The sequence below is a fragment of the Polypterus senegalus genome, chromosome 8 (assembly GCF_016835505.1).
Source record: "Polypterus senegalus isolate Bchr_013 chromosome 8, ASM1683550v1, whole genome shotgun sequence".
Taxonomy (NCBI): Eukaryota; Metazoa; Chordata; class Cladistia; order Polypteriformes; family Polypteridae; genus Polypterus; species Polypterus senegalus.
The window spans coordinates 72,947,557-72,961,981 of NC_053161.1; the positions used below are offsets into that span (position 1 = coordinate 72,947,557).

At 39.6% G+C, this 14,425-nt stretch overlaps 1 protein-coding gene across 1 annotated transcript; it reads left to right on the top strand.

Moving 5' to 3' along the window:
* The first annotated feature begins 642 nt into the window (after window positions 1-642).
* Window positions 643-14,418, top strand: ucmaa (upper zone of growth plate and cartilage matrix associated a). Its single transcript, XM_039761281.1, has 5 exons — window positions 643-873; window positions 1,088-1,153; window positions 1,236-1,331; window positions 12,701-12,799; window positions 13,423-14,418. Exons 1-5 carry the CDS (start codon window positions 816-818, stop codon window positions 13,518-13,520), a joined length of 417 nt encoding a protein of 138 aa, XP_039617215.1. The 5' UTR covers window positions 643-815; the 3' UTR covers window positions 13,521-14,418.
* Window positions 14,419-14,425: the final 7 nt, after the last annotated feature.

A 14,425-nucleotide genomic window follows, 5' to 3' on the forward strand; every position in this document is an offset into this window, starting at 1 on the left:
ATGATAAAGGCAGTTTAGGAAACCTTAATTGCATGGAAGTACCCGAAATATGCACAAACAACGGTAAATTATAGACTACACCTCTACCGTCCACATATCCAGTTATGCCTTTTTCTTTGGTTTGAGCTTTTTTTTCTTTTGAATGGGTAAAACTGTCCGTAGGAGTCATGTACACGTATATTACGTGTTTGTTCAGATTGAGCACATACACGACTGGTGACTACATCGTGCAGTGTGAGTAGTCGCTTCACCTGAGTTCTAAAAATCACACGTTGTATGTCCGATGCAAGATTATGTACATGAAGGCAACAAATTCGCTTGGATAAGTCTTGCAGAGTGACGAGAGCATAAGTGATAAAATACAGGATTTCACTATGGTTGGGCCTTAAGTATTTTAAAGGTATTTAAAGCGTTACCTTTTTACTTTCTCTAGCCCGAAGAAAGTATTGTCATCAAGAAATAGTGTCTTTAAAGTCTCAGGTGTGCAGTCTTGATTTTTGTATTAACCCTTGGGGCAGGCAGATTCTTTTACGACTTGTTTTTTTTTTACTTATCGTCACTCAGCTGCAGAAATCGTTTATTTTTATGCGAAATAGCGAGAATGTTTTTCTCTGTCAGGCACAACGGGGCTTCTCCTCAGAGATCCCGCACTAGAACGCTGGACGCTGCCCGTGAGCTGGGGCCTGCTGCCCCTCCCCTTAGCACGACATTTCAGCTCTGTGCCTTCCTAACTGACACATGAGGAATTTCCAACCTGGACTTGCAGACTTGCCTCATTCACCATTGTTCTGATCCTTTAGCGGGAGCTCAGCAAAATGAACTGGAAGCGGGTCATCCTCGTGTGTGCGTTTGCACTGGTTTTAATTCTCGCAAGTAAGTAACCGGAGCCGTTTTTTATGACCGCGGATAACAGTTATATCTTAATATGCAGAATATTAGCCAAACGTTACTGAAACCAGGTGATGTAATGATTTATGGTTGTATTGAAGATGATCAGGAAGCAACAGCATTAAGAGAGGGTCAACTGGATTATTTACTATTATTTATCAAATAAAACTGCACATTGCATTTTTTTCTTATCTTTAAGTTGCTAAAGAAGCTGAAAGTGCATCAGTTAAAGCGAATCCAGCTGCGAGTAAAGAAAATCAGGAAGGTAAGTATAACAAATGTTGATGTCTGTCTGACTTTTAAATTAAAAAGAAAATTTAAACTCTGGATGAATTTTTTGGTTCCAGAAGTTAAAAAGGGGATTTTCATGCCAGAAGCTGAAGCGTCTAAGTTTTTTAAGCGACGTGCCAAGAGATCCCCCAAATCCAAAGACGAGATGAATGGTAAGACTGTTTTAACTTTTTTTTTTTTTCCCTTCAAACGCGTTCTGTTCCTCAAGCAGCCAAAATCCCTCGAGAACCTGAACGCGCCGGTGAAGAAGTAGCGCTCCACGTACAGGACAGCTGAAGCCGCCGATCACGACTGAAGCACGGATCGATTCATATCACTTCTGTGCGTTTCAGGTCGTCTAGGCAATACAATACTGCATTATTCAATTGTAAAAAATGTGTAGTCTGAACAAGAGCCGCAAGACTTGACATCAAGCAGGCGCTGTATTAGCACGATGGGAGAATAAAACGGATTGGCCGCACATTGCATATACGCTATTAGAACTGCAGTCTTCCAGCTCCAGCGCTTTGGGTTCAAATCTCAGTTTACTAACCACAAATGTTCGGTTTAGACGTTCTCGTCCGTCATCATACAGACGTACACATGAGCCTAATTAGCGAATCGAAAACTGATCACGCGGTTTCAGAGAATGTCCGTATATGCCAAATAAAAACCAACAATATTGCGTGACTAAATGTGGATTACATCGAACATTAATGTTTTTAAAACAGTATATGTACAGTATTTTCTTGTCATTTCATAATGGGTTAGCTCCATTTAATAACTGTACGAAGGTCCTGTGACGGACTGGCGGCGCGACCAGAATTGGTTCCTGCCTCGCCCATGATGCTGTCAGGGCAGGCTGCAGTTCAGTTCGATTAAATGCAGTGAGTTTCAAAAAAGGATTAAAAATTAATTTTGTCGCAGAACAAAACATATAAGAAACCATTATTCTTTTGCAGGAGCGAACACACTTGGCTAAAGCCTTTCATCGTCTTAGTTGATGATATTTCGTTTTCTTTTCTTTTCGCCCAGTCATCTTTGAAACCAGCTTTACTCCTATTTTACAAATATTTTGTCAATATTTACTGCAGTCTTAGATATTTTTTTTTGTAACCGTTGAAATGAAAAAATTTGTTTACAGGGCTCAGTATGTAATTCTTTAGGAAATACATTGACTCATTGGTCAAACATATTCTTTTGAATCCTCTGTCTACTTTGATTTTTGTCCAGGTTCTCAGATTTTCCTCCCACATCGTAAACGTATGCAGATTCATTACAAATTGCACGCTCTTTTGTGTAATTCCGTTACTTTGAATTTTGCCTTTATAAAAGCACCTTGCGTTGGCGTGCCTTGTGAAGAAGCTACCCAAAAATGATTCATTAACGTTTAATGGTTCAGTCTCTTCATCCTACATCTCGCTTAATCCAGTGTGGGCACGAAAAATTGGGGAACCGGTGCGCCAGTCTGTTACATACGGAGCAATTAAGACTTTCTTAATTCGGCAAAAACGCACACGCGCATTGAGGAGAACATTATAACTCTTCATCGGTTCTAACCTCCTTGTCGCCTTATTCAAAAATGCCCTGTAAATAAACCATACGGAGTTGGTTTAAACTAGAAACATAGTTAATAATTGTCATTAAAAAAAAAAAAACACCATGCACATGATTGATATATATATGTATATGTATGTGTGTGTGTGTGTGTGTGTGTGTGTGTGTGTGTGTGCGTGTTTGCTTTATGATATTAACAGCGAGTAAAGACAATTACGAATGAAAATCTTTATTGCATGTATATCTATATTATTCACATCTTCCAAATGATTTTCAAAATTACTCAAATTGTGGGTTGTGAACAACCTTTGCCAACGCTGTTACTTGCTTTAGCTGTCCATCCACCCTTGAATGAATATGGGAGTGTTTTCCCCAGTATGCATGTTTTCCATTTCTAACTGTGGATTGTAGGCTCAAATCCCGAAGAAGAGCAGATTATATTCTCTGGTGATCCTGTTGCAGCATTGGATGTATTTAAATAATTTCATTCTGTAAACCGCTTAAGTCAGGGTCGCGGGGACCGGAGCAAATTCACGAAGGGTCGGGTGTAAACTGTCACACACGCTCGCATTTACAAGAGGCCATCATTGTCAGGGAAGATCAGGGAAGAAAAATAAAGTCAAAGGTGTAAATGTGCAAACCGCACACAAAGGACATGTTATACCAACATTTAAAACGGCAGCGCGTTGGATCTATGAAGCGGTAGCGCTAACCACTGCGCCAAGGTGCCGCTCTTTTTGAATTAAAAGTTATGTCATCTTTTAATCCCCATTACTAGTGTGTTATTAGTCTACTGTGACTCCACAATCGAGCACTTCTCTCTGGCCCCCCTCGAATATGACCTGGCACTGGAAACCTCAGCCGCTACTGCCCGTGGCCTCCCCCGTAAGCTGTCCAGTTGCCTTTGATGCTGCGCGCCTCTCCGCCGCAGAGCACATCGTGGACTCGATGAAAGAAGCTGTTGTAGGAGGCACGGGGCTGCATGGAGAAAAGCAGCCAGCCTCCTAAAAGCAGGCCGAAGAGCCAAGAGGGTCTTCTGTTTACAACTTTAGCCACAGAAAAACCGCTTCGTGAAGGGAGAGTGCCATTAAAACCAGGTTTTCGTGTTTTTACTTTCATCCCATGTTTATCCCCCCAGGGCAGATTTTTCAAACCTTGTAATTGTGAGCAATTCGATCTTTCAAGACCGCCGGGTCCGAAGCGTGAAAGACAAAATGTTTTTCTGTTGAGTAAAAAAAAAAAAAAGTGAAGATGGACGAATGTGGTTTCTTTTGTGAAGTGTATTCTGATAATATTCATTTTGATTTAAAGCGAAGCCACGGTTTAGCTTGTCAAATAGTACCAAGGGGGTCACCTTATCCTGCTACTGTAAATGCCACGATCTCCCAAGTGACTCGCAGAACATACAGAGTGGGGAGCGGGATGGGCATTCGGCACTGGGAGTACAGGAGCTAAAACTAGTGAGCCATGGCTAAGCTCCAGTTGGTCCATTCAGGATGTCAGGGTGGCCAGAATAAAGATAAAGGGGCAATTTAAGAGACAGTTAGGGGCTGCTTCTGACCTCTTTGGTGCCCCTGGCAAGAAAATCTGTCTCCCACACCCAACACACACCACTGTCCACAGACACACAGTATGTTACTAACACAGGTTAATCACTTATTTCATTCAAAATAAATACATGTAAATTGAATGATTAAATAACAAGAACATAATAATAATAGAAATCTTTTGCGTGTACATGGTATATGTATGAAAACATACAAAACTTATATAGATCAGTAAAATAACAAAACAGAACCAATTTGCATGTAAATAACTTATTTAACAGATGACAAACTTTATATAAAAAAAGGAAATACAGCAAATAAATATTAGAAACACATCACTGGTAAATGGAAGGATTTAACATTGGAAATAAAAGTCTTTAAAATTGGACATGCATCAAAATCATTTCTAGCCTCAGCATATGCTACATACTTAGACACGTCTCTGTTAATGCTCACCGTTGTAAGGCCATTGAGATGGTCTTGTGATGTTGTGGAGTAACGTTTGTGAGCTTCAGTTTTGAGAAGATTCTTTTTTGCAGAAGCTACAGTTAAGGGGTGAATGGTATCTGCTAGCACCTGGTGGGCCAACTGACTCCGGGTTGGGGAAAGGGTGTTAGGGGCCATTTCTAAACTTAAGGTGAGGTTCCCGTTAAAGGACATTTTCCTTACTTGACAGCAAAAATAAATAAATAAAAAATAAAATTACATAATTTTTACATTTGCAAAAAAAAAAAAAAACCCCTCCATATCTCATGGTTGTTTCACCCCACCTCTCTCTTCTGTTTCCTAAACTCAGCCCCTGATGGCTGTGATCTTTTCATGATGATGTACAACCTACAAAGGGGGACTGTTGTATAGCAGGCACATTGGCCGTCACGCCACCAGGGACAAAGACATTATGACGGGAAATGGGGTGGAATGACACATTTAATACTACACTAGGCATAGTGCCTGTCACCCCCACTCCTCCTCAAAATTTTAACCAATAAACCACCAAGGCCTTTTTTTGGGGGGCAATTTGCACTGTGCTTGTGTAGTGCTAAATGTCCCCCTGGAATGTTGGTATTGTTCCTAAACCCCTGGTGGCTTAGTGGCCACAGTGTCCCTGCTGCAGTGCCAGTGCTACTACCTCCAATACCTCCTCTCCTCAGGCTCAGTCGTTCACCCAAGGAACAAGCCAACTGGGTGGCTGTAATGGACTCAGTCACTCACTGGAGTCTGGACTACACCCGGGCAGCACTGAACCTGAGGAGGAGGAGGAGGAGGAGGAGGGGACTGGGACTCAGCTGGCAGGCTGTGCATCACATAGGAAGACTGGGGGTGAGTCCTGACATTTGGTCCTAGCAGCTGTTAACCGCTGACGTTGAAGCAGCTCTGCCTCATTGTCACATGCACGTCACACACAAGATGGCTGGCCAGCTGCCTGCACTTGCACATGCATTGTGCATAGTGCAGACACTGCTGAGGCGCACAACATAAACATTTCTTTGTGCTCCAGTCCAGTCAAGGCAAATTGGTATAAGCAAAATAAAGATAGGAATCTCTAAAGAGGGCTGCATTAATGCACCCTGACCACTAGATGGCACCCTAGACCCTTGCCTGGACAGCCTATGCCCAGAAATAGCACTGGAGGCAGTTAAAGAATATGTTTGGTATTTTTCAAGTTAAAATTATCTCTTCACAATCATGGTATATTTATTTGCCACTTAAAAGTGAAGTGTTTTTATACTTTTTAAAAATACTTTCTTCTTGCAGCTTGCAATGGAGCTGAAGGGTACACGGGTACTACATAGGTGGTAGAAAAAAAACCTCATAACTTACTGAATGCAGCAAAGGTTTCAACTTAAGAAAACGCAACTTGCACGTTTATGAGCCATTCTTGTGATAACAAAAGGAAACTTGAACAAATCATTTTATCACAGATCCTTAGTATAATTTCTTTTGGGGTAAGAATAGTAGCTCGGTGGCGCAATGGTAGCGCTGCTGCCTCGCAGTTAGGAGACTTGGGTTCGCTTCCCGGGTCCTCCCTGAGTGGAGTTTGCATGTTCTCCCCGTGTCCAAAGACATGCCGGTTAGGTGGTTTGGCGATTCTAAATTGGCCCTAGTGTGTGTCCTGCGGTGGGTTGGCACCCTGCCCGGGATTAGTTCCTGCCTTGTGCCCTGTGTTGGCTGGGATTGGCTCACAAAGTAATGGCTTAGACTTGTCGCACTTAGGTTGGATGTGAGCACTCGAATGGAAGACCTACTGAAAGTCTGTACGGACAACTACATACAGTTGAAGAGAAAAAGGAAACATGCTCCTGATTGCCCATTATTGAACCCAACTGCAGTTCTAGACACATTTAACTGTGAAGCTAGCTGAGACATAGAGCTGTAGACTTATGACAATGCACGTGTCTTTCATTAGCAAACTGAATACTGTATAGACGTGTAGCTCGTAGGTAGACAGGCAAGGTAGAACAATCCTTACTAGTGCTGCCTCACGGATCTAGAGTTGGAGAATTGAATTCTGTGCCTGGGCACTGCCAACGGGGAGTTTGCACATTCTCTGAGACTGATCAAAGCGTTTTCTACTTGGCACAAAGCTGTAAAGATAATTTTCAACAGAGAGTCCTGGTTAGTGTGAATTGGATTGTGCTTGTGTGTTTGTCTGTCAGTTATTTCTGTGATTTGGCTGGCACCCATTTCTTGAGAAAGGTAACCAACCTCTCATGACCAAGATTTTCATTCTACATTCTGCAGCACACAGTCTAAATACGATCACTCGCATCTCTCACCCGTCAGCACTAAATAAGCCTTTAACACCGCTTAAGACCAGTAAAGATCAGTATTGCTAAAAATCAAACTAGAGCGAACTTACTCTAATTAAAGCTGCACATTTGATCCGCCAGGTTTTGATTGCTTCTTCCAGTTTAAGTTTGAAATAATTGAAAACTATCTCCAGAACTCTGTGTGACTGAGGAGACAAACCGTCAGCTCTCATCAATCACAATCTGCAGCCATACATGACAAAGGCGGCTCATCCCCAGATACGTCCAGGTTTCCAAGTGATGGAAGCAGCACATCCCAGCCCCTGCAATGGGGGTACTCTTCCTCATTGGTCAGTACCTCACATTTTGCACACGTGCACCACTAACAACCACTCGTTTGTTGCATCAGCGTAGCTTGCAGTGGTATAGTCGTCCAGTTCTGCTCTTCGATCTGTTGGAGCTCCACATCAGTATATTCTGCTTCACCCAAATATGGCTCAGTGATACAATGTTAAATGTATCTTCATAGTCAGACATATTCCCAATTTAAAAATGGTAACTTAATCGTGTAAACCCTGAGACACATAAGGAATTGATTCTCAAAACAAAAATGGTGTGTACTGCTTTCACGAAACACGTGAATCCACACTCCCAATAGTGGGAGAGGCAGTTGGGAAGACAAGGTGTGAGCTGGCGTTCTTTGGAAATGGCCGACTCTCACAAAAACTAAATGTACTTTTTTTTTTTTAATTATTCTTTTCTAAAGCAATGCAAATGGACTGTTTTACAATATTTGTGCAATTTCAAGATGTGGATTTATTATCTGATAACGACCTTACCTTAAAAATTGATTTTTTATTTTTCCATATTGGGACCCGTGGACCCTTCAGCCCCTTTGTAAAGTGCACCAAAAAAAAAACAAATAATTTTAAAATTCATAAAAAACACAACTTTAGAAGGCAATCTAATGTGGCAAATCAATATATGATTGTGAAGAAATAACTGATTTGAACAATACCAAACTTATGATTTAACTCACATTAATGTCCACTTGTGATGCAGAAAGATGTTGTGATGTTTTGCACGTGTGGCGCACCAATTTTCTGCATCTCTTCACACAGTAGTCACATCACTAGGTTTTCAAACGAGAAAATGCTGAGTTGAATTTCTTACGATACTGACCCTGATTTTATTTCCAGATAAGTGTTTTTAGGATAGCCTACATGTTTGATATAGGAGAACGAAAAGAGATTTGAAGACCTAATTGGAATGCAGCATGTCATTCTGCAGGAAAATGGTTTTAGATAACTGTTTTAATATAACACCTTTATGAGATAAAGACTCAAACCTCAGAAACATGACAGCTATTCCACTTTTGCTGTTACTATCATTATCACAATTATTCTTATTACGAGTATGAAAATCACTGACATCGCATTAAGGGTTGGCTCCGGCCTGGAGTGAATTAAATGGGTTTGAAAATTGTTGAACGGATAGATAACTGTAATCATCAATAGAGCTCTCATTAGCCGGGGTCTGTACTGACCGTGACATGTTGGCTTTCATTTTTCATTGTTTGGATTTTAAGACCATGTCTCTTGTGAACTTGTAGCACCCTCTAGATACCTACCTACCTGTTTTCATAATAGCTACATTTTTAAGACGTACCTGTAGGTATCATTTTACCCTTTCAACATGACCTCTTTCATGTTTATCAATGCTCCCTGTCAGTCAGCTCTGATTTGAATATACTGTACCTGCTTATTCAAACCACTCTCACTTAATGCTCCAGTCCCTTTTTGAAACACAGCCCTTTTGGCAGACACAGAGGCTCAACTGATGCTATCTGGCAAATCTCCTGCGTTTGTTTGCATCGATGACCATGTCAGCTGTTAAAATATAGGCAGCTCTCAATCAAGTTCATCCTTAAAATGAACAGTTTTTGGTGAAAGTGTAAGGCTCAATTGGTTATTTTCCTGGTACATTTAGTTTGGCTTATTTATGCTGAAACAGCTACCAGCATAATAATAACAGGATTGTGTGTTGGTGGAGTCTGCCGACAGGCCATTAACGGATGTGGTGTACTTAAGTGGCAGTGCACTCCAGGAAAATGTAGCCTTTGAATCCTTTCCATCAATACCACATTTGTTTTTACGGTGGGCCTCCCAGTGGCTTCTTGGCGGTCTTCTGGTGGGCCAGTGTCAATATACTGAATCAACACTCATACACACACACAGAACTAACTGCTGGTGGGTGCTGGAGATCTCTTCCCTGTTTCTTGTACCACTCACTGAATAGTACAGTGTCACATTCAAAAGCAAAAAAAAATGCTTGGAAAATATGTACAGCTCGCGCCAGCAGCATATTTTCTCTCAGTCTGAAAGTTATTAGCATCTGTTTAAGCCCGTCCGTAAGGAAGACAAATTATGTTAATCTGTTCTGTGAAATTTCTTCCCTGCTTATTTTCCAAACACACCTAATTTAATGCAGATTTGCAAATGACTGGTGGCTGTCCCCTCAGGACTGAAAACACAGGGTAAAAACCAGAGCAACATTTTTCATGTCAAAGCACTCACCAAATCCGGAGCAATCGCACAGTTGTTTACTTCACTTTTAAAGAATTGTAAATCTGAAAAGGTCAGTGACATGGCGTGGGACACACATTTCAGACGTGAACAAGCCAGATTGAATAGGTAACTTTGAGCATTCAGTGTTTGTCACGTCACAAAAAAAATCCAACCAAAAATTTACAGTAGTTCACTGTGGGGGTAACATGTTGAAGAGCTCCAATTAATGTGCACAAATACATATACATACATACATATATATTTTTTTAAATTCTTACCAGCCTGTTGTTGATCTGTTTAAAACAATACCCAGTTCCACTTCATGAACCAAATGTTATTGTGAAGTGAACTATCCCAAGATGTTGGTTGGGTATGTATATTCTAGAGCACGGGTGTCAAACTCCAGTCCTGGAGGGCCGCAGTGGCTGCAGGTGTTCATTCTAACCAGCTTCTTCCTTAGTGACCAGTTTTTGCTGCTAATTAACTTCTTTTGTCTTCATTTAAATTAACTTGTCTCTTTTTCCTTAATTATGAGCCACAAAACAAGCCACCACATGGCCAGCTAACCTGTGCCCATCACACAATATCTGAAAATTAAGAAAGGTGATGGACTCGGTAAGATTGATCTCTCAGGTCACCAAAACATTTTGATGGTGTTCTTATTAAAAACAGTTCTGGAAATGTTTGCTGTGGGAGAATGAGAGCAGCAACAAGCCATGGAATTAAATAACGGGTTTAATTCACAGCAAGAATCAGCTTCTTATTAAGAGATTGGTTGGAGTTTGAAATTCTAGTTTAGCTGGTCATCTGTTGGCTCGTTTCATGTCTCAGTTCTGTTTGGCTGTCATTTAATGAAGAAACAAATCAATTCAGAAGACTGAATCCTTAAAAACAGGGATATTAAAATGAAGGGAAAAGAAGTTAATTAGCAGTGAAAACTGGTCACGGATTAGGAAAAGGGTCAGAATGAAAACCTGCAGCCACTGCGGCCCTCCAGGCCCAGAGTAGGACACAGCTTCAGTCTTATTTAGGGCTGCGGGTGGCACCACAGCATTTATCTGCTTAATCATTTCCAAACTTGCAGTCCATCTTTGGACAGGATCAGAAACTAGGTCACCCGTATGAACACAATGAGAATGTCAAAAATTCAAACCAAAAGATACCTTAGCTGGGATTCCAAGCAGTCATTCTACTCATATTTAATCAATAATAATGAGGATTTATCTATATGCAGCAGTTCAAAAAACATCTGATTCTAAAGAAACACCAATTAGTGCTACAAAGAACATTTGAGGAGGGAAATTGAGAAACTTCCATTGCAGTATGGTAGTAATATCAGTGGTACTGACAAGTGCACAGGGTGCAGTGAAAATCCTTAGTTGCACATGCGACCAGCATGCAACATATTACCATTCTCCATTGCCATGATAAATAACAATGTGTAAAAATACATTAATTCCTTTAAATTAATAGAAAACAAAAATCAACTTATCTAATGTATTCCTTTATCAACTTCCACCATTTGATCCTTGGCTCTGCCCTCACTCTCTTCTACTTCTTCTTGATCTCCAATATCATCCTACAGACCACCATCCCACTTTTCCCTGCTACAACTTTGCAGTCTTCAGTCTCATTAAGATCGACTCTTCTGCATAGGAAATGATATACCTGTGTGCAACTTCCTCTGCTCTTGTACCTATTTTAGCAATCTCCACTATCCTCTGACCTTCTTCATTCCTCTCCTTGACACCATACCTACCCATCACCCCCTCATCTCCTCTGTTCCCTTAACCATCATGTCCATTAAAATCCGCTCCAATCACCACTTTCTGTCCCTTGGGTACACTGTCCATCACTTCATCCAACTCACTCCAGAAATCTTCTCTCTTTCATCGCACACTCAACTTGCAGGACATATGCACTAACAACATTCATCATCACACCTCCAATTTCCAGCATCATAATCATTACTCTGTCACTCTTTTCACCTCCAAAACACTCAACATACTGTTCCTATTTCTCCTCCCATCCACACCATGTTAGAACAATTTAAATCTACCTGGCCTTACTCCCCTATCCTTTAGTCTCTTGCACACACAATATATCAACCTCTCTTCTTTCCATCATGTCTGCTAACTCTCTCCTCTTACCATTCATACTGCCAACATTCAAAGTTCCTACCCTCAGTTACACTCTCTTTACCTTCCTCCTCTGCTCCGGACACGTTTCTCCTCTCTTCTTTTCCTTCTTAAGCCAACAGTAGCCCAATTTCTGCCAGCACCCTGTTAGTTAACAGTACGGGTGGTGGCTGTTGTTAACTTGGGCCTCACCCGATTGGCATGGAAATTCGCATTGTTGTCTGAATATTTATCTGACAAAATTTTACATTGGATACCCTTCCTGACATAACCCTCCATATTTATCCTGACTTGGGACCAATGGATGGATGGATGGATAGATATACTGTAATCAAAATAAGATGTGTAGAATATCCAAAAGCTTAGAGATGCCTAAAACGTGAAAATATATATACAGGGTGGTCCAGATCTGATTATGCAGATCCAGATCGTATGGATGACTTTGATTTATGCAGGGCCAATTCCAGTTCGGCGTGAATAAAATTCTTCATGTCGTCAGTTCGAATACTTCTCAATGGTCCAGGATTTATTTTTCGGGTGATTTTCTATGTGATAAACTTAATAAAGTCATAGCGTAATGAAAATTGCGTAATTACATCTGGATCATCCTCTCTCTATATATCTATATCTATCTATTGTCAGTTACAGTATTGTTAGTTTGTGAAATGTGTGTTATAATAAACCTCTGTTGCGGTTATCTTTCAAAATAAATGTTATAGGTATCCTAATCCTTAACCACACACTCAAACAAAAAATTGTTTCTGCATTTGGCTCTTTTTTTTTTTTTCTTTTCAAGGCATAAAGAGATGAATTTTAATTTTTCGAAACTGGATATTTTGGAGAGGAAAAAAAAAAAAAAAAGTAGACTTAGTAGGCCTTTACTAACCAGATATAGCTTTCAAATGTTTAACACAACACTAAACCTCACATTTGCAATGCTATTACTAAAAGTAAAACATCTGTGATACCATGTATCTCTGCAGCAGAGAACAGACAAAGACTAGCTGCTGATGAACGGAGAAGGGAGTATTATGAAGAACAGCGAAATGAATATGAAAACTATGTAGAGGAGGAACGTGATGGTAAGTTGATTGTTTATTGCTACTCAAAAGTTTTTCCACAAAACATACACCCTACACAATAACAACACATGGCTAGGTCAGGATACTTTAAAAGAAACAATTCTGTACTATAGCCATAATTGCAAAATCATCATGGATACATACATCATCATAAAAAGGTGCCAACAGGATTTTCAATAAACCTGAGGTTCACTATTAAATTGCCTATGTATGATAAGCATTAGGGTTAGTCTGGTGGATAAGACTAATGCATCATTAAGCTCAGAGCTTTATGTGCAGTATTATAATAATAATTGCATAAATAACAGTTACATCGATGTTCAGCAGCTCTATTTTATCATAATTACTTGGAAGTTGATTACTGCTGAGGTTATTGTTATTTTTTATCATTGTTTTTTATAGTAGCAAACATTTCAGTAAATGTATGGATTATATAAACTATATATACCTTATTTTTAGTGTAAATTTCAAAGTATTAATTTTCCCTCTTTTGACAAGATGCTTAAAACAGCAACAAATTAAGCAAAACTAATGTTAGAAAAGAAAAGCTGTACATAAAGAAGCTATCATGAATTGCATATCAACTGGTTTTATAATGAATGTTTCTTCATTGTTGCCTACAGAGCAGTATGAGAGAACCCGTGAAAAAACTGAACAATGGCGTGAATGGCACTATGATGGCCTCTACCCACCATACGAGTACAATCGTCACCATGTTTAAAAGTGGGCACTGACAGGAGTGCCTGAAAAGGACAAAAGACATGAAATATATATTTGATTGATGTACCTTATTTAATAATGCCATGCCAATCTGTTCAGTTTTAAACTGATGTCTTTTTTATTCAGCTTTATATAGATTTAGTCTTTGGGTTAATACATCAAAATCAAAAAAATCATTGTTACTAAAATATGGTAAAAATGTGATTGTACAAATGTAACGGTACTATGGATATTGTATCATTAACTACTTTTTTAAAATAAAATATAAAGCACAGCCCCCTCTTCTGGCTAAAACATGTAGATGAACTGTATAGCATACTCATTCCAAAAGCATTTGTTTTTAAGTTGACACAACCAAAATGGGCCCATTTATCAGCACTTGAAATGGACCAGACAAATCTAAAATATGAGTATGCAAAACAGCAAAAAAGGCACAAATTTGGCTGTGCTTAATATTTCATTTGAAGTACTGTTAAGACTGATTACATAAACTACATTACATGTAATCTGAATAAATATTGTAATCCCAGCAAATATCATCAGGTTTTAATTGCTAAACTATTTAAGTAGCTAACCAGTCTGTCTTTAAATCAGCAGTTCAGGTTGTCACTATTAGTAGAAGGCTAGTAGAAAATATTCAACATCAAAGTAAAGCTTGACCATATTCTCTTTAAAAAGATGTTCACACCAAACTAGTAAATAATGAAGCTTTGTTGGAGTTAGCTTGTTTACAACATTGAATAATTTTGACATGCAGTATAATCTTCCATATAAAACATTTAAAAATCATGTTTCACCAACCATTCATTTATTCTCTGAACCTGCTTATCCAATTTCTGGGTTACGAGGAGCCAGAGACTTTCCCAGCATCATTAAGTTGAAAGAGGAAAAAAAAAAAACACCCCA